A 26,795-nucleotide genomic window follows, 5' to 3' on the forward strand; every position below is an offset into this window, starting at 1 on the left:
AGTCTTTTCTGCACTACCATCCTAAATTTTGAAGTGATTTACAGAAGCAGTGCAGTTATGTATACCTTGGAATATGTTAGTAATAAAATCTTTTATTGACCCAATAGATGTGTCTCTGAAAAAGTTGCTAGGGGAGAGTAGGTGAGGGACAGAGGCCAACACAAGACCCTTAGTCTCTCCTGGCTTTACTCAGACAGGACCCTGCATGTCTGCAGGGTGGGTGACAGTTTTTCATAAAGCCTTGAGTAAAAATGAGTGTGTGGTGGATGCTCTCAGAGCTGGCACATTTGCCTCATTGGTAAGTCATTAGCTAGTGTTCATTTATTTAAAAGCAACATTAAGCACATAGAACCTTGTTAAATCATAAGCTGGTGTTCATTTATTCAACAGGAATTTATCGAGTACATATAATATGCCAATTACTATTGCAGATGCTAGAGACACATCAGTGAATAAAGGAAATCAAAATCCCTGTCTTTATGGACTGCACATTTTTTGTTTTTAAGGTTTTTTAACATAATTTCAGATTTAATGAAAAGCTGCAAAAATGGTACAAAGACTTCCTGAATACCCTTTGCCTGGGTTTCCCAAATATTAAAAATTGGCCACACTTGTTTTATTTTTCTATTTTTTTCTGAATTATTTGAGGGTGGATTACAAACTTGATGCATTGTTACCTCTATTTCACAGTATTTCTTTATTTATTGATTTTTAGAGAGAAATGAAGAGAGAGAGAGAGAGAGTGAGACAGAAACATTGATTTGTTGTTCCCCTTATTTACTGCATTCATTGGTTCTTTCTTGTATGTTCCCTGACCAGGTATTGAACCTGCAACCTTGGTGTATCAGGACAATACTCTAATCAACTGAGCAACCCAGTCACAGCTATTTTAGTGTATTTCTTAAAAACAAGGACATTGTCACCCTGGCTGGTATGGTTCAGTGGATTGAGCATGACCCTGTGAACCAAAGAGTTGCTGGTTCGATTCCCAGTCAGGGTATATGCCTGGGCTTCAAGCCAGGTTCCCTGGTGCGGGGTGTGTGAAAGGCAAACACGCATTGATGTTTCTCTACCTCTTTCTCCCTCCTTTCTCCTCTCTCTAAAAATAAATTTTTTATATACATGGATATTTTCTTATATAACCATGAAACAATTATCAAAAGCAGGAATTTAACATGGATATAATATTATAAGCTAACCTACAGATCTTATTTAAACTTTACCAATTATTCCAAGATCATTCTTTAGATGAAAAGAAAATCAATCTGGGATTACACATTGTGTTCAGTTGCCACACCTTGGTCATCTCCTACAATGAGAAACAGTTTCTCAGTCTTTCTTTTCTTTTAAAGGAACATGGATCAGTTACTTTTTAGACTATCCCCCAGCTTGGTTTGTTAAATGTTTCCTCATGATTAGACTTAGGTTGTACATTGTTAGAAGAAACTCCACAGAAGCTATGCTGTGTTTGCCATACATCATATCAGAAAACACATGGCATCAATTCATCACATTAGGGGTGATGTTAACTTTGATTACTTGGTTGAGGTAGTGTCTGCCAGGACTGTCCAGTATAAAGTTGCTATTTTCCCCTTTATAATGGGTAAAGATCTTGTAGGGAGATGTCAGTATCCTGTTCACCCTCTAGTTCTATCATCCATTGAAGATTCTTGCCTGAATCAGTTATTTCAATAGCATGGTTGCCAATGGTAGAGCTTATGCTCTAATGGGAGAAGATAGTTACAATGTACCTGAGAAAAAGTACAATACATAGAATGGTGATAAGTGCTAGAGAGAAAAAATAAAGCAAGGGAATAGAATGTTGAAGTTTCTAATTTTAAATAGGGTTATCAGGAAAGACCTCAGTCAGAAAGTAAAGGCCTAAAAGGATGACAGGATGACTCATCTGGGAAAGGCCCAGGCAGAAGAAAGAGTTTGACCCAAGGCCTCAAAGTAGAACTTACCTAGAATGTTCTAGAAACAATGGGGATGAGGGGGGGCAGAAAGAGAGTGTGTGGGGGTGTGGAATAGAAGAAGATGATGTCAGAGTATTAGCAAGGGACTTGCAGACTATAAGAACTTCAACTTTTACTCTGAACTGGGAAGTCATTGAAATGTTTTAAACAAACACGTGACATGATGGGCTCTTGTTCCTGAAAACTTACCTTATTTTGCTATAGATAATGCTCAGTTTTCTGCCTAAATTTCTGAGGGAAAAATAAGTGTGCGGATTATACATGGGTGTGATGATTACTCACCATTGGTATAATAATCTCATGTATAATGTGCATAAAAACGTGGGTGCGTCATTTAGCCCTAGCTTACTCATTCATTTTGTTGCAACATACCAACCTCCTGCTCCTGCTTGCATTAGGGTCTCTGCACTTTCTGGCCCCTACTCATCTTTCCTAAGGACAGCACCTTCATGTCTTCAGATCTTGGTTCCAAACTATTCTTTCTGAAGGGGGCATCTCATCGTCACTATATAAAGAACCACTCTCCCTCTACTCACACAACTCTCTATGTTATCATCTGATTTTCTTCACAGTATACTTATCACTACCAGAAATCATTTTATTTATCTGTTTATTGTCTATTCTCTTTCATTAAAATGTAAGTTCCTTAACAGCATCGATCCTATACCTAGAATAGTGCTCAACATATAGTAAGCACCCAATAAATAAATGTTTTTTAATAAACAAGAAAAAAAGAAATAAGCCAGTCAGTGAAAGACAAATACCTTGTGATATTACTTATACGTAGAATCTAATAAAAATAAAATAATCAGCAAAATAGAACCAGAAGCATGGAAACATGGAACAGACTGACAGCTGTAAGAGAGGGAAGAGGTAGGGACTAGCTGAAAGAAGGTGAAAGGATTAGTCAAAGAACATCTATAAATGACCCATGGACATGGACAACAGTGTGGGGATTGACTGTGGGAATGGGGAGCAGGCTGGGTGGAGGGGGTCAAAGGGGGAAAATTGGGACAACTGTAATAGCATAAACAATAAAATATTTAAACAAAAAATTAAGAAGATAATGCATGGAAAAGGCTTAGCAGAGAGCCTGTCAAGTAATAAGTACTCAATAAATAACTGCTACTATTTTTGTTATAATCTCAGAGAATGAGTCAGCTGTTTTCTCAGGACAGGGATGTGTTCAAGACCCTGGCTTCATTTGTCCCATGTGCTTGCTCAGCACCTGGCTTTCTCAGCACTTCCTGCAGCTCTTGAGTGTGCTGCTTATAAGGCAGCATAACACACAGGAGTTCTTCACTTTGTGGCTGAACCATGAACTTCCTGAAACTATAGGCAAACTGTCATGTATATGTAGTTAGGTATTGGGATTAGAGGTGAGTTCCCAAAGTGGTCCCTGATGCCAAAATGGTATAGGAGAAGGGGCACTTAGCTGTGTGCTGGAGTTAAAGGTTCTGAAAACAGCTCAGTAAATAACTAATTTTTTGACTAACTAGTAAATTATTTGGCAGCATTGGTTTTCTCATCTGTCATGAGGAAGTTGCGGAAGATGATTCTAAGGTCACTTTCTAAGTCTAGAATTCTATGATATAGTACATTCCCTTGGCAAACATTAAATAAGTATATTTATAGACAGTGTGTCTCTGTTCTTCCTCTTTTAACAGAGCTTGAAAATGGCAAGTAATTCCCAGGACTAATTTGTGTAATGCAAGGTTTCCACTTTGTTTCCCTTTTACATCTATGCAAACTTTCACGGGGCTGCTACATTGCAGGCTCTGACTGATCTGCCCCTCCCTGCATTGGCACAGCCAAGGCAGCATCTGCTAGGCAGGCAGCAGCACAGCCTCTGCAGGAGAGGAGAAAGAAAAGAAACAACTGCTGATTACTGTGTGCTAGGATAGGATTTTGACATATATTTGCTCATTTACTACTTACAAACTCTTTGTGGTGCAAGAATTGTCATCTCTACTTTATAGATATAGAAACCAGACATGAGACAGACTTATGGTCACAGAGCACAGAAATGTTGGAAGTTGGGTTCAGTTTACTCTAACTCCAAACATCTGCTTTTTCCCACTTTATCATCCTGCTATCCTGAGTAGAGGTGTGGTCAGTCATGTGCCACATGACTTTCATTTTCAGCTCAGTCAATGATTCTGAAAATAGTACTCATAACAAGACTTCTTTTTTAACCAGTGAAGTACTAGTCCAGTGTAACCAAACAGAGTGGTGAGTGCAGAATCTTTATTTCTTGCCCCCATTTCCCTGGAATGGCATTTGTACTCTGGTCAAGGTATTTGTATCCCTTATTAACTTCAGCATGATATAAACGTACAGTTCATTTGCTTTCTCTTTGAAAAAAAACTTTTTTTCTTCTCCCTAGTTTCTTTTTATAAAATATATTTTATTGAATATGCTATTACAGTTATCCCATTCTCCCCCCTCCATTCCCCTCCACCCTGCACACCCTCTCCCACCCACATTCCCCTCCTTTAGTTCATCTCCATGTGTCATAAGTTCTTTGGCTTCTACATTTCCCATACTATTCTTACCCTCCCCCTGTTTATTTTCTACCTACCATCTATGCTACTTATTCTCTGTACCTTTTCCCACTCTTTCCTCCTCCCACTCCCCTATTGCTAACCCTCCATATGATCTCCATTTCTGGGGTTCTGTTCCTGTTCTAGTTGTTTGCTTAGTTTGCTTTTGTTTTTGTTTTAGGTGTGGTTGTTAATAATTGTGAGTTTGCTGTCATTTTACTATACGTGTCTTTTATCTTCTTTTTCTTAGATAAATCCCTTTAACATTTCATATAATAAGGGTGTGGTGATGATGAACTCCTTTAACTTGACCTTATCTGAGAAGCACTTTATTTGTCCTTCTATTCTAAATGAAAGCTTTTCTGGACAGAGCAATCTTGGATGTAGGTCCTTGCCTTTCATGACTTGGAATACTTCTTTCCAGCTCCTTCTTCCCTGCAAGGTCTCTTTTGAGAAATTAGCTGACAGTCTGATGGGAATTCCTTTATAGGCAACTGCCTCCTTTTCTCTTGCTGATTCGAAGATTCTCTCCTTCGTTTTAATCTTGACTAATGTAATTAGATGTGCCTTGGTGTGTTCCTCCTTGGGTCCAACTTCTTTGGGACTCTCTGAGCTTCCTGAACTTCCTGGAAGTCTATTTCCTTTGCTAGATTGGGGAAGTTCTCCTTTATTATTTGTTCAAATAACTTTTTCACTTGTTGCTCTTCCTCTTCCCCTTCTGGTACCCCTATAATTTGGATGTTGGAATGTTTAAAGATGTCCTGGAGGTTCCCAATCCTCTCCTCATTTTTCTGAATTCTTGTTTTTTCATTCTTTTCTGATTGGATGTTTCTTTCTTCCTTCTGGTCCACACCATTGATTTGAGTCTCAGTTTTCTTCCCATCACTATTGGTTCCCTGTGCATTTTCCTTTATTTCACTTAGTGTAGCCTTCATTTTTCCATCTAATTTGTGATGAAATTCAACCAATTCTGTGAGCATCCTGATTACCAGTGCTTTGAACTGTGCATCTCATAGGTTGGCTATCCCTTGGTTGCTTATCTGTATTTGCTCTGGAGCTTTGATTGTTCTTCCATTTGGGCCATTTTGTTTTTGTCTTGTTGCACCTATTACATAGTGAGGGGCGGAGCCTTAGGTGTTCACCAGGGCAGGGCAACCCAGTTGTTGGGTTGTGACGCTGTATGTGGGGACAGGGTCTGAGAGGGAACAATGGCATTTGCTTGGCTCAGGGCTGGCTTTCAGTCATTTCCCCCACTGCCCATAAGGAAATTGGGCCCTTCTGGTACTGATTCCCATTTGGGTTGGCTAGGGTACGTTCTAGGACCCTGTAGGTCTCTCCAATGAACTCTCCTGTGAAGCTGGGAGCCTCTCCTGGCACCTCAACTCCCACAGGTGTTTTCAATCAGTGTTTTGAGACTTTATTTCCCCATGCTGGGACCCTGGGTTGCACAATCTGTCTCACTCCCCAGTTTTGCCTAGTTTATCTGTGCGCGCGAACATGGGACCACGGGATCAGCCAGCCAGCCAACCACCTTGCATGTCATGTGCTGCTTCACAATTGCCACTTTGCTGGGTCTGCCCATTGCCACCCCAAGCCCGGGGTCTGCTAGCCGCTGCCTGCGCACCCAGAGCCCACCTGCTGCTGACTTGCGCACCCGAGGTTTGTCAGCTACTGCCTTGGGCACCTGGTGCCACTGCTTTTTTTGCTACCACCCCTCTCTGCCCTGCTGCCCAATTCCACCCCCTACCAGCCTGGATGAATGTGTCTATTTCAACTCTTTGGTTGTCAGACTTCCATACAGTTCAATTTTCTGTCAGTTCTGGTTGTTATTTTGTTTCTAAATTGTTATTGTCCTTATTTTGCTTGTGCAAGGAGGCACAGTGTGTCTACCTACGTCTCCATCTTGGCCAGAAGTCCCCTAGTTTTTATATCTATATTATGAAACAGACTTAGAATCATGGTGTGTATTTCACAGATTTCTCTAGGTTTCTCACCAAATAATAGCAAGATGTTTCCCCCCTAAAAACTACCTGAGGTAAAAGATAGGCATGGACATACTAGACTAGAAAAGTAATTAGACCCTATTAAAAGGGAATATTTTCTTCTTTGTGGCATATAATATGTAGTCAATAAGGATGGTTTAATGAAAGTTTAAAAGATAAAAAGAATAAAAATAAATAATTAATTAAAGACTGAAAAACACAAGTCCTTTGAGGAAGGGTTAAAGGAATTCGGATTACCTACTAGGCAAAAAGAGAAGGCTGAAAGATTCAATTGTCTACAGGCTGAATATCTATTCTTCCATCCAATGAGGGTCACAACATTAGAAGAATTTTAACTTACTATTCATTTGTCCACTTTTTGTCCTACATGCTTACTCTGTTAGATGAGAATCAAAAATCACTTAGAAATTAAAAAATTTTCATAAAAAATAGAATACTCATAATCTCAACATTTAGGAGCTCTTAACCCTTATAAACTGAATCTGGTATATATGTATAAATATATATCTAGTATATATATTTATACATATATACCATATATATATCTAGTATATATATCTAGTATATATGTATATATGTGTGTGTGTATATATATATACACATATATATGTATATATATACTAGATATATATATATTTATACACACACACATATGTATATACACACACACTGAACCTACTCTTTCTCTTTCTCTGCTCACACTATAAATTAGAAATTGTATTTATTCAACACTTTTAAAAAACAGTGCTATCAAAAAATGCAGCTCAAAATTATTTCAATCCATCAAGACACACCATCATAGAACCTGGTTGTCAGACTAGAGCCCCTTGGGTCACCCAATGCCTCCTGCACAAAGCAGGACTCCTTCAGGGGCATCTCTTCCAGAGGGTCATTGAGAGCCAGATTAGACATTTCTAGAGAGAAAGCCCTCAAACTTTTCAAGGTAGCCCATTCTATGGCTTTTCCAAACATTATTCATTCTCTTCATTCTTCTTTTACCCATAATTATATATCCCTCTCTCACTCTGGATTTCCTTCATTACATGACATGAGAGATGCCAATGAAAATGGCCAGAGGATGGGGAGGGCTGGGTGGGTGGGCCGGGATGGGAGTAAAAGATAGAAAATTGTATTTGAACAATAATTAAAAGAAAAGAAAAGAAAAAAGAAAGAAAAAAAAAAACAAAAGAAAATGGCCAGAGGAGTATATGATGTGGCTCAGTCCAGCACTGCTCACAAACTAGAAAACTTAGTGCATTACACAACTGGCTTTAAAGGGAACCATTCCAGCCCTAACCTGTATGGCTCAGTTGTTAGGGCATCATCCCACAAAGGAAAGTGTTGCTGGTTCGATTCCTGGTGTACAAGGTGCAACCAGTCGCTGTTTTTCTTGCTCTGTTTTTCCCTTCCTTCCCCTCTCTCTAAAAATAAATAAAATTTTTGAGGAAAAAAATAAAATAACGGGAACCATTCCAAAACAGATGAGAGAAGACTGGGGTGATAGCTGTAACCTGCAATGATTTGAAATGGTGTAAGATTAAAAGAGCCCCCTGGCTTGAGAAGAGAAAGACTGAGCTCTGTCAATGTGCTGTGTGATCTTAGTAAGCCTTTAACTTCTCTGGGTCAACAGAAAAGTGGCGATAATATCACAGAATTCTCATTATAAACAAGTGACGAAATGTATGTTTTAAGGAGGTTAGAAAAGCTATACAAATGCAGGGAATTGTGTAATTATATTTACAAGCTAAATGCTGACCTATCTGTCTGTTTTTAACAGGGATCCATTTGCAGTGATTTCCTGTGGCTGATGTGTTTCCCTCAGTGTGCCCTTTGTCAACTCAAGCGAGATATTGAAAAAAGAAAAGCAATGAATGCTTTCTAAAAGATGCTTGGTACGTTGTGGAAATTCTTTGATTTGTGAATATCAAAACAAATTTTCAAAGACATCTTTTATCTCCTTGGTACTCTCACAGATACATGAGATATCCCTTAACAAATGGAGGGAAAATGATTTCTTAATTGCCAGCCTACCCCAATCAGTTGGTAGTCAGCTTTCTGGAGCCTGAATTGAGAGGACTAGCCTGGTTGAATAGGAAAGAATTCTGCACCTTTGTAAAGATGTCTGCCACAACAGAAGTGGCCATGTGCTATTCCACATGGACATGCCACGTATCAACCATGCCCACCTTAGGTCCACCATAATTTAAGGTAGTAGAGACATGTGTATGACCAGATGTTCACCTTAGGCCAAGATCTCAGGTCAACTACTACCAACAGTAACCAACTGGGATGTCATTCTACATGTGCCTGTGTAAGGCACCTAGCCAGTCATACGTTCTTATCAACATCACTATATTAAAATAATTTTCTCCACAGCGATGGGAAGCTATTTTAGTCCATAAATTAAATGTGGACAATTCACCCAGTTATGTAAAATTCCCAAAGCCCCCACTATAAAGATTAATTACTGACTTTTTGATGACTGTCTTCTCAGAGTTGGGCAGCTACCTAAGCTCTCCAGGTCACATTTCCTCCCGTTTCTCTTAGGCAAGAGCACAAGGGCTTAGTCCTACCTTTCAATCTTTTCTGTAAATCCCCATAAAATTTATAATTAAAGTTTAGTTTTCACATGGAAATGGCTATTCTCTGAAAAAGTCCCATCTCCCAAGAGGTTTTTGAGAATGTTTGATCAGGATGGTGCATTTATGTGTATGACTGGTTGACTTTGGTACAATCTGTCCCTCTGTAAGCTATTTTTGCCATGCGCAGCAGAAAATAATGTCTTCTTCATGAGCCATGCTTTAGTATGTTGCATTTTTAGTACCATTTTAGTGTCCTAGTATTTGCCTTCTTATCGTTTCAAGTGGCTTTCTTCAATGACTCAAATACTTAACTCACTTTCAAGCAAAGTCAAGATGGGGAGTTTTCTTATCAGTCTCTTTTCCTCCTTATACTCTCCCTCCTAAGAATCAACTATTACCTCTTTTGCCAAGCAATATTGCTTTTCTAAAGGCATATGTTAGCAACTTGACTCAGAATTTGATGTCAAAATAGCCCTTAGGGAATTATAATGTGGCAGTTGACTGGTTTTGTCATCCAGTCAATGAAAAAGATTGTTTTAGGTTCTGTCCCTTTTAGATACTGTTACCTTCACATGTTTGATGATTCATTGTCATTCGGTAACAGAAGTTAGCTCTGACAAACTTACAGAGTATTCCATTGGTTCACTCAACCACTTAGCAATAGGGCCAACACATAGTAGGCACTTAATAAGCATTGGGGATGAATAAATGAATGCAATGTCTAAGCAAGGAAGCAAATTGAGACCCTAACCTAGGAAACTCATCTAAATCTCAGCTGGTAGTTGTGACTCTTCCTAATAGATTGTTCTGAACCAGGGGTTATTGTTTGATGTAGATTTTTAAATATGTAGCAATTTGGCAGTAGGTTAGGGATGAAATAGTAGTGTTAATATTTGGAACAAGATGGTATAAAGAGAGATGGAAACAACAAATCCTAATCCTTTCACTCATTTTTTTTCTGATTCCTACAGATAAAACTTACATTGTGGTGAAAGAAAATGCTGGAATAAAATACTACACCTATTAAGTGCTGTCTCACCTCAAATATTAGAAACTAATTCAACTAATCATATGATTTCAAATAGCTTCAAAACATTTTAATTTCCAGTTTATTTTGAAAGAAATATGTTTCTAGTGCTGTTCTCTAAGACAATTGGCATTAAACAATAATTCCCTCAACAACCCTTGTGTCTTGAAAATTTTTTTATGGAAAATTACAATATGCTTCTGTTAAAAATGAACCAAAGTCTGTCAAATGTCAAAGCTGAATGATGGGCAGATGGAGATTCTTCATTCTACTTTTCTTCCTTTACAATGTGTGAAAATGTTCACCATAGAAAGTTTTTTTAAATGTTGTCAAGTAAAATGCTTTTATCGGTTTGGATTTTCCCTCCACTGGGAAGCCAGGTGTTACCCTGTGATGTCCCTCACTCCAGAGAGGTGTGGCTTCCTCCCTTTGAGAGCCTGAGTGGGTGAATCCACTCTAGGAAGTGTTTGTTGAGCAACACAGAGTTTACTATAGATTATATAAACAGCAGAGAGGATTTCTCTCATAAGTCACACAGCAAGCCACCTAATTAAAATTCCCACTAGGCATTTCTACCCTCCCCAAAGTCATCTCCTACAGTAAGTCAGTCACAGGGGCTCCATACACCTTTTTCTCCCCTTCCCCAGGTTAATATGGTATTTTATTATTTTTTTATTGAGATAAACTTAATATAACATTATATTAGTTTTAGGTGTACCACATAATTATTTGATATATGTATATATTGAAAAATGATTACCATAATAAACTTAGTTAACATCCATCACCACACACAGTTACAATTTTTTTCTTGTGATGAAAACTTATAAGATTTACTCTCTCAGCAACTTTTAAATATGCAATACAATATGGAGAACTATAGTCTGCATAATGTACATTATATCCCCAGGAACTTTTTATTTTATAGCTGGAAGTTTGTATTTTCTGACCACCTTCACCCGGGTCATCCATCCCTCCTTCCTCTGGCCACTGCCAATCATTTCTCTATGAGCTTGTGTGTGTGTGTGTGTGTGTGTGTGTGATTTTGTTTTTGTTTTAGTTTGTTTTTTAGATTCCACATATAAATGAGAGTATATGGTATTTGTCTTTCTATAGCAGACTCATTTCACTTATCATAATGCTCTCCAGGTCCATCCATGTTTGCCACAAATGGCAGGATTTCCTTCTTTTTTATGCCTGAATAATATTCCATTGTATATATAACACATTTTCCTTATTCATTCATCTGTTGACAGACACTTAGTTTTTTTTACATGTCTTGACTATTGTAAATAATGCAGCAATGAACATGGGGGTTCAGTCCACATACCTTTATAATGCAGAGCAATGTGGTTTCATCTCAGCTTTCCAGACCAAGGAGCAACAGCCCCAAGAGCACAAGATGGCAACAGAATTCTGTTATTAAGCAACATATGTTTTCCATGGAGCTTATTAGAAAATTACAACATACTTTATACATGTTTGTACATAAAAGTTATGATAAATAAGGAGGTTTTTAAAAACATCTTTGTTTAGGCTGAGAATAGTTTTTATTTAGTTTCATTCTCCCACTGTTGATATCATACTTTATCTTGTGTATTCCAAATGCCTAGGGCTCTCTCATACCAGTCAACTTCCGCCAATTAAACAAAAACCCTCCTTAAATGCTCCCACACACTAGAAGGAAGTTGCTAGAGCCAAGAAGCAGCAACTCCTCTGAGGAGGCTGGCTGCAGGGGAAGGGAGACATATGGAAGATTTATGAACTGACAAAGTAAAGAATAGCAGAAGAGAATTCATCTCTCCCCTCCAGGGTATGGAACAATTATCCATACCTCCCACCTCCCAGGGATGCCATATCAGATGTAGCTGTTGCTGCCTAGGGGCTTAAACAACAATAATTTCTTCTGCTCAGGAGTCTACAGTTTGGGCAGGACAACCTGTCTCCACTCATGCAATGTAAACTGGGGTGGCTCAACCCCAGCTGGAGAATATCCTTTCAAGATGAGTCACTCACATGGCTAGTTGGTGCTGCTTGTTGGTTGGGGGTGTAGGCAGGGCTTGAGCTGAGGGACCTGGGTTCTTCTCCACATTAGCCATGGCCCAGTCTACTTGGACTGTCTTACAGTGTGATTGCTGATTGTCCAAAGCAAGCATCTCAAGAGAACCATATGGAAGTGCATGACATATTCATGATTTAGCTTCAGAAGTCATATAGCATCACCTCTGCTGAACTCACTTGGTTGAGGCAGTTGCAAAGGTCTAACCAGGTTCAAGGGGGAGAGGACACCGATTAACTCTTAATGGGGTGTGACAAGGTGCTTGAAGAGTATAAGAGACAGGAGATATTGTCACAGTCATCTTTGGAAAATACAATCAGCCACAGATGCCTGATTGTTGAGGTGCTCTGTGTTGTGTCTCTTGGGATCAGAGCTATAATCCATCTACTCTCAACAAAGCACCTCTTGGAGGACTGCAGCAGAGTGATGGTCCACTGCCCAGCTGGGTTGCCAGTTATGGTGGCATAAATTATATAGTACTAACTAAGTCTTCCTGGTAACTTTGAAAATGTTTTCAGAGCATTAGTGTGGTTAAAGCTTAAAACAATAGCCTCCTCATCCAGAGATTCTGATTTATGATAGGATACAGTAACCTGAATTTTACCAAGGGCCATACTATTTCTAATGCAGGTTGTTCTCCGGCTATGAGACCACCACTTTGCCCTGGGGGTGGTAATGGAAGGAGCTCTAATGCAATAACTCAGGTGATAACTCAGCAGTGAGGATTGATGTTCTGAGCTGCAGTACCCTGTGTTACCTGCCCTTTCCCTTCCTCTTCTCCTCCATTTTCTTTTTCTTTTACATTTCTGCTCTGATTCCTGCATTGAGGCATTCTGTTTCTCTCTATAGAGACATAGCCTCTATTCTTTTTTAGGAACAGGGCACATCACAATATAACAAGTAATTCTTTGCATTTCTCCTAATCTCTGTCTCCTGTTAATCAGTCTACAGAATGTTGAGGTTTTCATAGACATTTATTCTACAGTAGTGGTTTTCTGGTTCTTCTCCTGGAAAAAGTGTTATTGCAGGATGCTCCTTGTGGAGTACAACCCTCAAAATCTGTAAACTGGAATAACAGCTGAGGTCATCTTACTTCCTGGTGCAGTTCTTCCCAAGCCTTGACTTTACTGTGTTTCTTCTGTCTCTGGCTTTTGTGTAACAGCTACTTCAGAGGTAGTGGATAAATTCCATTCTGCCACAAATTAACATGGAGCAACAGGTTCTAAATATGCTACTAGTATTTTTTTTCAATCTTTTTATTGTGGTAAAATACACATAGCAAAATTTACATTTTTAAGTGTATAGTTCAGGGTATTAAGTACATTCACATTGTTGTGCAACCATCATCGGCATCCATCTCCAGAACTCTTTTCATCTTGTAAAATGGAAACTCTGTACCTATTAAACAATTTCTCCCCATTCCCTTGTCCCCCATGAGGCCCTGGCAACCATCATTCTACTTTCTGTCTCTATGGCTTTGACTACAATAAGTACCCCATACATGTGGACTCATACAGGATTTTGTGTGTGTGTGTGTGTGTGTGTGTGTGTGTGTGACTGGCTTATTTCCCTTAGCATAATGTCCTGAAGATTCATTTATGTTGTACATATGTCAGAATTTTCCCTCCTTTTTAAGGAGGAATAACATTTCCTCGTATGTATACACCACATTTTGCTTATCCATTTGATGGACTCAGGGATGCTTCTACATTTTAGCTATTGTGAATAATGTTGCTATGAGTATGGCTGTCCAAATATCTATTAGAGATTCTGTTTTTCAATCTTTTTGGCTATCTACCCAAAAGAGGAATTGCTGGATCACATGATAACTCTATTTTTAATTCTTTGAGCAAGTGCCATATTATTTTCCACAGTACAAAAGCTGCACTCTTTCATATACCCACCAACAGCGCACAAGGGTTCCAATTTCTTTGCATACTCACCAACACTTTCCTGTTTTTTTTTTTATAATAGCCATTCTAGTGGTTGTGAGGTGGTGTTTATTGTAAAATATATACATATTATAATTATAATAATACAATATATTATTTGTATATATACAAACATGTATTACCTGTATACATACAAATAATATAATATATATTATAGTGTAGTTTCAATTTGCATTTCTCTGATAATCAGAAATGATGATGATCTTTTCATGGTATTATTGGCCATCTGTATATCTTCTTTAGAGAACTATGTATTCAAGTCCTTTGCCCATTTTTGAATTAGAATGTTTATTTTTTATTGTTGAGTTTTAGGAGTTTTCTAAATATTGCAGATATTAATCTCTTATATGATATATGACTTGGAAATCTTTTTTTTATTCTATGAGTTGCCTTCGTTTTTTGCCAGTGTAATTCCTTTTTTCAATATATTTTATTGATTGTACTATTACAGTTGTCCCATTTTTTTCTCCCCTTTATCCCTCTCCACCCTGTATGCCCCTTTCCCTTCAGCATTCTCCCCTCACCTCAGTTCATGTCCATGGGCCATATATGTAAGTGCTTTGCTTCTCCATTTCCTACACTATTTTTAACCTCCCCCTACCTATTTTCTGCCTACCATTTATACTTCTTATTCTCTGTACCTTTTCCCCCATTCTACCCACTCCACCTCCCACTGATAGCCCTCCATGTGATCTCCATTTCTGTGATTCTGTTCCTCTTCTAGTTGCTTGCTTAGTTTGTTTTTGTTTTTGTTTAGGTTCAGTTGTTGATAGTTGTGAATTTGTTGTCATTTTACTATTCATAGTTTTTATTTTCTTCTTTTCCTTAGATAAATCCCTTTAACGTTTCATATAATAATGGCTTGGTGATGATGAACTTCTTTAATTTGACTTTATCTGGGCAGCACTTTATCTGCCCTTCCATTCTAAATGATAGCTTTACTGGATAGAGTAATCTTGGATGTAAGTCCTTGCCTTTCATGACTTTGAATATTTCTTTCCAGCCCCCTCTTGCCTGTATGGTTTCTTTTGAGAAATCAGCTGATGGTCTTATGGGAACTCCTTTGTAGGTAACTGTCTCCTTTTCTCTTGCTGCTTTTAAGATCCTCTCCTTATCTTCAATCTTGGGTAATATAATTATGATGTGCCTTGGTGTGTGCTTCCTTGGGTCCAACTTCTTTGGAACTCTCTGAACTTCCTGGACTTCCTGGAAGTCTATTTCCTTTGCCAAATTAAGAAAGTACTCCTTCATTATGTTTTTGAATAAATTTTCAATGTCTTGCTCTTGTTCTTCTCTTTCTGGGACCCTTATGATTTAGATGTTGGAACATTTAAAGTTCTCCCAGAGGTTCCTAAGCCTCTCCTTTTTTTTTTTTTTTTTTTTTTTTGAATTCTTGTTTCTTCATTCTGTTCTGGTAGAATGTTTATTTCTTCCTTCTGGTCCAAATCATTGATGTGAGTCCTGGTTTCCTTCCCATCACTGTTCATTCCCTGTGCATTTTCCTTTATTTCACTTAGCATAGCCTTCACTTCTTCCTCTACTTTGCAACCATACTCAAACATTTCTGTGAGCAGCCTGATTACCAGTGATTTGAACTCTTCATTTGATAGGTTGGCTCTCTTTATCACTTAGTTGTATTTTTTCTGGAGTTTTGCTTTGCTGTTTTCATTTGGGCCAATTTTTCATATCAGCTCACTTCTTACGTAGTAAGGGGTGAAGCCTTAGGTGTTCACCAGGGCAGAGAAAGCCAGGGCAAGCCAGGGCATAGCTATGTTGTGGTGCTGTTTGTGGGGTAGGAGTCCAAGAGGAAACAATGCCACTTTCTCAGCTTTAGTAGGCTTTCATTCACTTCTGCCACTACCCACAAGCAAACTGGGCCTTTCTGATGCTGATTGCTAGGTACGTGGGTTTGTGTACATTCTAGGATCCTGTTGGTCTCTCCAACCAACTCTCCTGTGAAGCTGGAAGTTTCTCCTACCACCTCAACCCCCACAGTTTTTTTCAGTCAGATGTTTTGAGGCTTTATTTCCCTGTGCTGGAACCGTGGGTTGCTCAGTCTGTCTCATTCCCCAGTTGTTCCTCCCAGTTTATCCATATGCAAATATGGAACCACCTGCTCTGCCAGCCACCACCCACCCTGGTCCTACAGCTGCCACCTTGCTGCAAGTCCTCCCTGATCTGGCTGCCCATCTCCACCCCTCCAACCAGTGTGGATGAAAGTTTCTTTATTAATTCCTTAGTTGTTGGACTTCCGTAGAGTTCAATTTTCTGGAGTTCTGGTTGTTTTTTGTTTTAAATTTGTTGTTGTCCTTCTTTTGGTTGTAAGAGGAGGCACAGTGTATGTACCTATGCCTCCATCTTGGCCAGAAGTCTATGCCAGTGTAATTCTCATCTGGTGCTTCCTACTCTGTCATCTTCTCAGCATCTTCCCTATTCCTAGTGTTTTATCTCTATTTCATTTTGATATTCCATGCAGGACCAAGATTTTTTTCATGTTTTCTTTTTAACTCAACCTGTTTCTTAAACTAGTTCAGTTTCCCTTTACCATGTGTAAAACTATTGGCTGAATCACAACATTTTCCTTTGTTTTCTGTCATTTATATATAGTTCATGTTTTACTACAAGGTCACAACTTGTTATCAGAAACCTGAGCCCATTTTCATATTATTTTCTGTGTTCTTCCTTTTAAAACTTAAGTAATATTTCTGAATTATGAAGAATAAATCGCATTTAAATTAGGTAGCTCATGTCTATGGTTAGCTTAAGAAGCTTAATGAGAACAAAATTAGTAAAGGAAAGATAAGAATTTTGTACACAACTGTGGGGGGAAATTCCAAGTATCAACAAAGAATACACGATTCTTTTTCGTATATTATTCCTTAAATTTTCAAAAAATGAAGAGATTCTCAATATAACAGAGCCTACGCATTTTTGTTTGGTTGGTTGTTTTGTTTTGTCTCATGGAACAGGTCACAGAATATTCTTACATCAACCACCTCACCTCTGAGTCTTTGATGGGACTTAGTTTTGAAACTAAAACTATTTTGAAACTAAAACTATCTTTTTACCTTTTCACTAGTTTTCCATCACCAAAAAACCTGATTCTAGAACTAGAGTATTCTTTTTTATTTCCTTTTTTGGAGCCTTAGGACAGAGACCCATTGCATTTTACCTTCACTTCAACTCACAAGATGATATCATCCCTGAAGAGAGAAGGGCCGTCATGTGTCTTTCTTTTTCTCTGTTTATTATCAAACTCTACTAACCACTATAGGGGCCTCCACACTTTGGGTACCCAGAATCCACAACCACTAAACATTTGTAAGAAGAGAATATCAGTAAACACAGAACTGCCAACTAATGCTCAACATGACTCTCACATCCACCCCTCCTGACAATATTCTTGCTTTTTTTCTCTGGACTCAAATCCCTTGATTGATACCCATGGCTCATATTCCACGGCCATGGTCCTGTCTGGTCTCACTAGCTCTCTCAGGGTTTTGAGTCCTGCCCTTCACCCTCCCCTGCCCAGAGCCCTAGCTTCCAGAGTCTCTGAGTCTCTGTTTCCTGAGGCTGATGACAGGATTAAAAAATCCTGTTTGGTGCTCGCTTCGGCAGCACATATACTAAAATTGGAACGATACAGAGAAGATTAGCATGGCCCCTGCGCAAGGATGACACACAAATTTGTGAAGAGTTCCATATTTTTAAGAAACTAGCAAAATATAACCAAAGACACTGAAATAGGGGATAGTCTGACAGTGACCAGAGGGGAGAGAAGAGGGAATTTCAGGGGGGAATGGGTAGGGTTTACAGGAACAAATTTGGAGGACACATGGACAAAAACTAGGGGTGGGGGGCAGTGGGGGGAAGGGGAGAGGGTTGGGTGGGTGGGCTGGAATGGGAGTAGGGGGTAGAAAACTGTACTTGAACAATGATTAAAATTTAAAAAAAAGAAAGAAAATCCTGTTTGGATTTTTAATTCAAATGAAGTTATACCCTAAAAAGCAAATGTCAGAAAATAAAAAGTAAATGTCAAAAGAAAACAATAAAAAGAGCCCTAACTGCTGTGGCTCAGTGGATGGAATATTGGTCTGTGTATGGAAAAGTCAGTGGTTCAATTCCAAGTCAGGGCACATGCTTGGGTCATAGGCCAGGTCCCCAGGTGGGAAAATGTGAGAGGCTACTGATAGATGTCTGTATTTCTCTTCCTCTCTTTCTTCCTGCCATCCCCTCTCTCTAAAAATAAATAAACAAAATCTTTTTTTAATTTAAAAAACAACAAGAAGAATGAAAATAGGTTTTTTTTGTTAGACAGAAATGAAAAATCAGACAAAACAAAATTCTTGCTGAAAAGAGAACAATTCCTTCTAATAGTCTTCAAAGTATAGAACGTTCTGTAAAGACAGACAGACATTCTGGAATGCTGCATATAAATGTAATTATTTTCCTATAGTTTACACTGATAAATATTTTGTATTCAAATGCCAAAGTGAGTAATTTCATGGTCAATTTACTTTTATTAAGGATATCAGAGCTGCAATCCATTATGGTCTTGGTAGTTTGATTACTTTGTCTTTAACTCAGATGAACATTTCTCCTTTCTATCATTCTTAAAGGAAAACTATATATTTTCTCATGTATTAAAGTTCTAAAATGGAAACTAAGAAATTAGGCAGAAAAACCTGAATTCACAGAACGAAAAAAAGGGGCAGGGTGAGGGAGGATGAATAAGTCTGTGAGTAGAGAGGAGAAGAGAGAGGAAGGGAGATAACACAGAAAGAGAAGGAGGCTTGAGTGGAATAGGTTACACAGGGTTTGATTAGGGAGATGGTGAGTTTGAGATACCATGACTCTCAAGTAGAGATATTTAGTTGGCATTTGAATGGATGAGCTAAAAAACAAGAGTGGTCTAAGATGAAGATACAGATTGAGAAATTATCAGCCTGCAGCTGATATTTAAAACAGAGGATGAGGTTGTCTAGGGGAGTGTGGAGAGCAAGGTCAGAGCCCATGATGGCCTCAATATTTACAGACTGGCAAAGGAAGAGAGCAGCCCAGAAAGAAATCTAAATCCAACAATATGCTTGCCAACTGTGTGAGTTTAAGCAGACCACTTGGCCCTCCTGAGCCTCAGATTCCTCACCTCTGTAATGGCAATAGGCTTTCCTACTACTTATCAGCTTTTAAGGTTTTAAAGAAACAATATGCTGACATAGAAACAGGGTTTGTCAACTACAAAGTGTGATACATATAAGCATCAATAATTCTGCAGGTCCAAAAGCTCACCTGAAGTTGGTCATGTACTATGTGAATGGGAAAAAGAAATATATTCCATAATATCAGTTCATATAACACAGCATTACAAAAGCTTCAGTGAGCATTGATTTTATACATTTGCCAAGAAGAGAAAGAATAACAGCCACATATGTAGCCAGAAATCTGTTTTACATGTTGAATAAAAGTGATTAACAAGTGATGTCTTCAGGAAGCAGTGAAGCCTGGCAGCATGGTGAATTTTGCCTACAAAGTAATGTTAGGTTGTGTCCTTTGTTGGCTGCAAGAATTTCTGGTCAGTGGAAGGAAAAGAAAATTAAGTTGTGAAAGATGTCAGGCTGAGGGCTGAATGGCTGCATCTGGGTATGAATCTAGATCACTTCTCCCCTGGGAAAGTTACAAGCCTTAGAGGAGCTTGGCAGCAGAATCACATGCCCAGGAACTGGGGGCATATGGGCAGATAGGTGACCATGGATTTCGGCAGATACCAGGTAGTGTTCTCAATGCCATGCAGCACATATTATAACCTTAAGGATGAGCAAGGACACTTGTAAGTCACTCGGTGTCCTTGATTTCAGATAGAAGCCTCCATATGGGCTGTCTGATGCAGAAAAATAAAAGCAGGCACTCAGTAATGCTATGCTTTCTTTAGAGTCTTTTCTCCCATCTTCTGTCCTCCCCAAGGCACAGAGATCTTCCAAATCTATTCTCCTCTCTCCCTCCTCTTCATGGCATCTGGTGAAAAACAGCTCCCTGGTGCCCTCCCTACCCTGCCTTCCAAATCTCCCAAACCACCACCAGCAAACAAACTCTAGATTATTAAGCAGTATATTTAATATCCTAGTCTGTTGTATTTGCCTTTGGACAACTTCATCTAAGCCCAGATGCTCCCAAAGACAGCAGGGTAAGTGATAAAAAAAGGGGGACTTTGTCAGAGGGACTGGTCTTACATTTATATGACCCACAATGCTCATCTCATTGTTCAGCTTTTTATTATTCTTAATTAAAATAAATAGAGATGTGTTCATCTGAAACACTGAGGCTGATAGATCTCTAGTGTTAAATTTGAAGAATGGAAACCAATTTACTTTCCCCTAAATACTTATCCCTTTATGTTTCTTCATCCCTGTTTCAGCAGTTCCAAGTCTGCCCACTTAACAGCGCACATCAATTCTTTTCCATCTGGCCTAAGCAACCCAAGAATGGCTGGTGGAGGGGGGCACTTCCTGTTTTGCGTGTTCAGACTGAGATATGACTATTTAGTTACTTACATTTAAAACCAAACTAGTTATTTGTTTCTGAGCACTCTAGACCTTCATGTTGAAGATATGCTTTAAAAACGCTGGATGAGCTCCTGGCTGGTGTGGCCCAGTTGGTTGGTATGTCATCTCAAAGCTGAAGGGTTGCAGGTTCAATCCTCAATCTAGGCATGTACCTTCTTCTCTCCCTTCTTCTCTCTAAAAGCAATGAAAAAATGTCCTCAGATGAGGATTAAAAAATAAAAGTAAAAATAAAAATATCTGATGATTAGTTCAAACCAAGAAACTACTTTTTTTTCTAAAAGTGAAAATAAAATTATTTCTCCCACAACAAAAGAAGAATCTTCCCCACAAATCTGCAGTTTTCACTGGCAGCAAAAGATCCAGATTTCTGGCAGTTAAAAGATAGCCTTTTTAAAAATAAAATGTTTCCAGCCTTCAAGAATATATAGGTCCAAAATCTGAGACACACTATGAATTACAGCTATATGCTAATTAATTAGATTTGGGTATATGAAGAAAAGAAAGAAATTCAGGATGAATTTTCGTTTTCCAGCATGAGCAACCAGGTGGAAGGTGGCACAGCTAACTAGAATCAAGAAAACTGGAATGGGAGTAAAAATGGGTTTTGAGAAAATCTAAAGCTCTTTTTGGACTTGTCAAGTTTGAGGTTCAATAAGACATCCAGGAGAAACAGTCAAGAAAGCAGATGTCAAAATTTTGTCAGTCAAAGGACTCAGGGTAGAAATACAAATTTTAGGATGCCAATAATGGCATTAAAATGGTACTTGAGTCCATGGCAATGAATGAGACCAGCATGGAGTTTAGAGAAAGACAAGAAGAGGGTCTAGGACAGCCCTGAGGAGTCCCAAGATGTGGATGTTACTTGGAAAAGGAAACATTAGTGAAGGCTTGTGTAAGAGGAGGGAAAGGAAGGTAGAAGAGGAGAGTGCTTCAAAAGTGAGATACCAGAGTTCCTGCTAAGACAGAGATGTAGGTAGAAACCCTTCACTTCTTCACACAACCAAAAGGAGGATAACAACCAATCTAAAAACAATAAGCAACCAGAAGTGCAAGAAAATAAAACTGCATGGAACTCTGACAATGAAGGAATTAAGGAAACATTCAACCAGACTGGTAGGAAGGAGATGGGCAGCCCAGAAGGTAGAGGATACCTGCGGCAAGAAGGTGGACCACGTGATCAAGGCAGGGCTGGCTGACTAGGAAACTAAGAATCAAAGCTAGTCGTAAACTACCACAGGGGTTGCCCTGGCAGGAGAAAATCCCAGTCTCGCAGGAGAGGTCGTTGAAGGCGGGGCTAGAGCCAAGCAAGTGAGCTGTATTGTTCCCTATCTGACTCCTCTGCCACAGACAGCACCACAAGGCAGCAAGGAGGGTTGCCCTGCCCTGGTGAATACCTAAGGCCCTGCCCCCTTACAACTTATCAGTTACACCAAGACAAAGAAATATGGCCCAACCCAAACAAAGCATAACCTCAGAAAGAGAACTAGACCATGAGGACATAACCAACCTATCTGATGGAGAATTTAAAGCCGTGGTAATCAAAATGCTCACAGATTTGATCAAGCTTGGTTGAAAAAATGAAAGATACCCAAAACAAAATAAAGCAAAATATTCAGGGAACCAACAGTGACAGGAAGGAAACCAGGACTCAAAGAAATGATTTCAAACAAAAGGAAAAATAAACATCCAACATGAACAGAATGGAGAAACAAAAATTCAAAAAGGTGAAAAGAGTCTTACAAACCCCTGGGACAACCTGAAATGCTCCAATATCCAAATTATAGATGTGCCAGAAGGAGAAGAACAACAACAAGAAATTGAAAACTTGCTTGAACAAATAATGAAGGAAAATTTCCCCAATCTGGCGAAGGAAATAGACTTCTAGGAAGTCCAGGAAGCTCAGAGAGTCCCAAAGAAGTTGGACCCAAAGAGGAACACACCAAGGCACATCATCATTAAGTTACTCAAGATGAAAATAGAGAATCCTAAAAGAAGGAAGAGGAAAGGAGACAGTTACCTACAAAGGAGTTCCCATAAAACTGTCAGCTGATTTCTCAAAAGAAACCTTGCAGGCAAGAAGGGGCTGGAAGGAAGCATTCAAAGTCATGAAAGGCAAAGACCTACATCCAAGATTACTCTATCCAACAAAGCTTTCAATTAGAATGGAAGGGCAGATAAAGTGCTTCTCAGATAAGGTCTAGTTAAAGGAGTTCATCCTTACCAAGCCCTTATTATATGAAATGTTAAAGGGACTTATCTAAGAAAAAGAAGATAAAAATATGAACAGTAAAATGACAACAAATACAACTATCAACAAATGAACCTAAAAGAAAAGAAAAACAATGAAAACAAAAACTAAGCCAACAACCAGAACAGGGACAGAATCAGAGAAATGGACATCACATGGAGGGATTTCAGTGGGGAATGGGAAGGGAGGAATAGCAGGGAAAAGGTACAGCGAAGAAGAAGCATAATTGGTAGGCATAAAGTAGATGGGGAGAGATAAAAATGGTATAGGAAACAGACGACTCAAGGAACTTATATATACAACCCATGGACATGAACTAAGGGGGAGGGGGAATGCTGGAGGGTTGGGGGAGCAGGATGGAAAGGGAGAAAAAAATTGGGAAAACTGTAATAGCATAATCCATAAAAATATTTAAAAAAAGAAAAAGAATGAAAACAAAAACTAAGCCAGCAACTAGAAAAGGAACAGAATCAAAGAAATGGACATCACATGGAGGGTGTTCAGTGGGGAAGGGGAGGGGAAGAATGCGGGGTAGGGGGGAGGTACAGGGAATAAAAAGTATAATTGGTAGGCATAAAAAAGATGGGGAGAGGTCAGAAATGGCATAGGAAACAGGGAAATCAAAGAACTTATATGTATACCCCATGGACATGAACAAGGCAGGTGGGGAATGCAGGAGAGTTGGGGGTGCAGGGCAGAGGGGGAACAAATAGGGCATAATCAATAAAACACTTTTAAAAAACAGTGAGAGACCAATCTTACCCTTTGTAACAGCATGGATCGACCTAGAAGATACTATACTAAGTGAAATAAGTCAGTCAGAAAATGACAAATACCATGTGATTTCACTTCTAAAGAACAGAATAAACAAACAAAACAAACAGAAACAGACTCATAGATACAGAGAACAGACTGATGGTTGCCAAAGGGGAGCAGGCTTAGGGGGCTGAGTAAAAAAGGTAAAGAGATTAAGAAGTACAAATGGATCATTACAAAATAATCACAGGGGAGTAAAGTACAGCATAGGGAATATAGTTAAGGATATTATTATAGTAACTGTGTATGGTGTTGGGTGGGTACTTGAAATAACAGGGGGAGTACTTTGTAAAGTATATGATTGTCTAACCACTATACTGTGCACCTGAAACTAATACAAAGTAATATTGACTGTAAACTATCATTGAAAATTTTTGTAATTTATTTTTTTAAAGTGAGACACCAATTAATATACAGACAAAGAGGTGCCCTTGAATTTATCCACTCAACTGGAATTAGAGAACTTTAGAGAGCTTCTCTCATTTGGGGTAGTGGGAGGAATGATTTCTGCTGGGGACGGCTACAAAAGGGTAACTGTTTGGGGGAAATGAAACTATTGGATCACCCCTTTCTACCTTTGAACGGTGATAATGTCCAGATAAATAAGTGGATGGGGTACAGGGCTAGATACAAGAAAACTTTCCTCATTTGTGTCCTTCTGAGCACAAAAGTGAACTCGGTTTTAATGGTCTGGATCACTAACAATCAAGTTCCAAGGGTTGACTCTGTACCAAAAAACATTTACAGGAAACTGACCTCTTACGAGTTATCTGAATTCCTTAGAAAATAAACTGTCTTCTGGCATTCTAAAGGAAATAGCTGTCATCTCATCCTAGAGTCATTTTATTAAGGACATGTTGACTTGCACTGCCTTCTCAGGGGGTCAGCCAAGAATATCAATCAATTCATGGCAGGATGAGAGGTGGGGGTGGAGGAAGACAGGCTCTGTCTACTATTCATGGCATTGTGATCTGGAAACTCACAGAACAGGTTAGCACAGGAGACTGTTAACTCCGTGAGACAGGATAATGCTTTCTCCATTTGTTTACCCTCTTCAGAACTTGGCAGATAGTTTTACACATAGGAAGCATTCCACAAATAGTTCATTTAATAACTATTTATTGAATGCTTACTATGGGCCTCTCTGTGCCTTGGTCTATGAACTTGTAAAATGGGGGTGTAACTGTACCTACTTCATAGGGTTTTACAAAGATAAAATTAAGATACTACATAAAGTATTTAGAAAATTGCCTGCCACAAAGTAAGTGCCCAAGAAAAGTAAGTTTGCTCTGTGACCATGGTTGTCATTTGCCGGGCATTATTTGAAGCTCTGGGAGATGTCATAGTTAAAAAAATAAAAACAAAGGCGTAAATTCAAAAGCTGTTGTTGAAGGACTGATTAATATTTACTAACCAACACTTTCTGTGAAATATGTCCCTTTATACTTCTCATTAAATCTCACTTCTCTACTCATGCCCTGCAAATCCCACATCTCAAGTCATTAAAGAAAATTAAAGAAGCACTAAAGTCTTATAAGACTCATAGATGAGTTATTTCCCTAAAATGTAAGCATTTTCTTGGGTAGCTTGGGCTAGGGGTCAGCCACTTTTTGAAGTTGGAGGGAGTGACCCAGCTCTTGGCAGCGATGGCCTCTGCTCAAGCCAGCATCTCCTGAGTGTGCTCTCTGTGCTGTGTAGCCTGGGGAATACCAGGATGGATATCATGTGACTTCTGCCTTCAAGAGCTCAGAGGGGAGCCCAAAATGATGATCCCAGCCTTAGCCTAAGCAGTCTCCACTGCCAGAATTCAAGCAAACTTTCAAGTACATGATGACCTGGAACTGCCTTCAGATGACTTGCATGAGGATTGAAGAAATATTGTTTCCCGAACCTCACCCTGACTGAAAATACTCAGGAGGAGGGAGAGGGTGAGAATCTGCATTTCTAACACAATTACCTGGTGACAGAACCACAGCAAAGTTTGAATATCAATGCTTATTAGGATAGCAGAACCTTATATCTGACTCGTGGTGACTCTTATATTATCTATAGGCTTTAACATTGTGATATTATCTATAGGCTTTAACATTGTGGTTTTACTCCAATTTCTGAGTTATCAAGCCTTATATGAATTACATTGGTATCAGTTATGATTATAAAAACTACTCTGCTTTTGACTTCCAGCCAAGATGGAGGCATAGGTAGATACACACAACCAAAAGGACAACAACAAATTTAAAAACAAAAGATAACCAGAACTGCCAAAAAACTGAACTGTATGGAAGTCTGACAACCAAGGGATTAAAGAAGAAACCACCCAGACCAGTAGTAGGAGCAGAGATGGGCAGCCAGGGTGGTGCGGATTCACAGGAAGGCAGTGACTGGAGGACTGAGCAGTCCCACATTCATGGGACATTCAGTCCCAACTCAGTTGTTCACCTGGAGGAACAACTGAGGAATGAGAGACCACACAACCCAGGGTTCCAGCATGGGGGAATACAGCCTCAAAACCTCTGAGTGTAAAAACCTGTGGAGGTTGCAGCAGTAGAGGAAACTCCCAGCCTCACAGGAGAGTTTGTTGGAGAGACCCACAGGGTCCTAGCATGTACATAAAACAACCCACCTGGGAATCAGCACCAAAAGGGCCCAATTTGCTTGCGGGTAGCAGAGAAAAGTGACTGAAAGCCCGGCCGAGAGCTGAGCAAGTGGCATTTTTCCCTCTCAGACCCCTCCCCCACATACAGTGCCACAATGTAGCCATGTGGTTTGTCCTGCCCTGGCAAATACCTAACACTTCATCTCTTAAATGTTACAATGTAACAGGTATGCCAAGACAAAAAAATATGGCCCAAATGAAAGAACAGATCAAACCAGATCAAAGCCCCAAAATAGAACTAAGCAATGAAAAGATAGCCAACCTATCAGATGCAGAGTTCAAAAACTGGTAATCAGTATGCTCAAAGAAATGGTTGAGTATGGTCACAAAATAAAGGAAGAAGTGAAGGCTATGCTAAGTAAAATAAAGGAAA

The 26,795-nt window shown here is 39.1% G+C and overlaps 1 protein-coding gene and 1 non-coding gene across 3 annotated transcripts in view; both read left to right on the top strand.

Annotated features, from left to right (window-relative positions):
- The window catches only part of PLAC8 (placenta associated 8), a 31,929-nt gene extending 21,643 nt beyond the window's left edge, over window positions 1-10,286 (top strand). For both annotated transcript variants that reach the window (XM_028507662.2, XM_036027178.1), the window contains exons 4-5: window positions 8,300-8,414; window positions 10,076-10,286. In XM_028507662.2, coding sequence (XP_028363463.1) covers window positions 8,300-8,404 — 105 coding nt within the window. In that variant the 3' untranslated portion in view covers window positions 8,405-8,414; window positions 10,076-10,286. The remainder of the gene's footprint in view (window positions 1-8,299; window positions 8,415-10,075) is intronic.
- A 7,458-nt stretch (window positions 10,287-17,744) lies between these two features.
- LOC114493532 lies at window positions 17,745-17,851 on the top strand. The gene has a single exon (XR_003684170.1). It is a non-coding gene; the product is annotated as a U6 spliceosomal RNA (small nuclear RNA).
- The last annotated feature ends 8,944 nt before the right edge of the window (window positions 17,852-26,795 follow it).

The sequence above is a fragment of the Phyllostomus discolor genome, chromosome 1 (assembly GCF_004126475.2).
Source record: "Phyllostomus discolor isolate MPI-MPIP mPhyDis1 chromosome 1, mPhyDis1.pri.v3, whole genome shotgun sequence".
NCBI lineage: Eukaryota > Metazoa > Chordata > Mammalia > Chiroptera > Phyllostomidae > Phyllostomus > Phyllostomus discolor.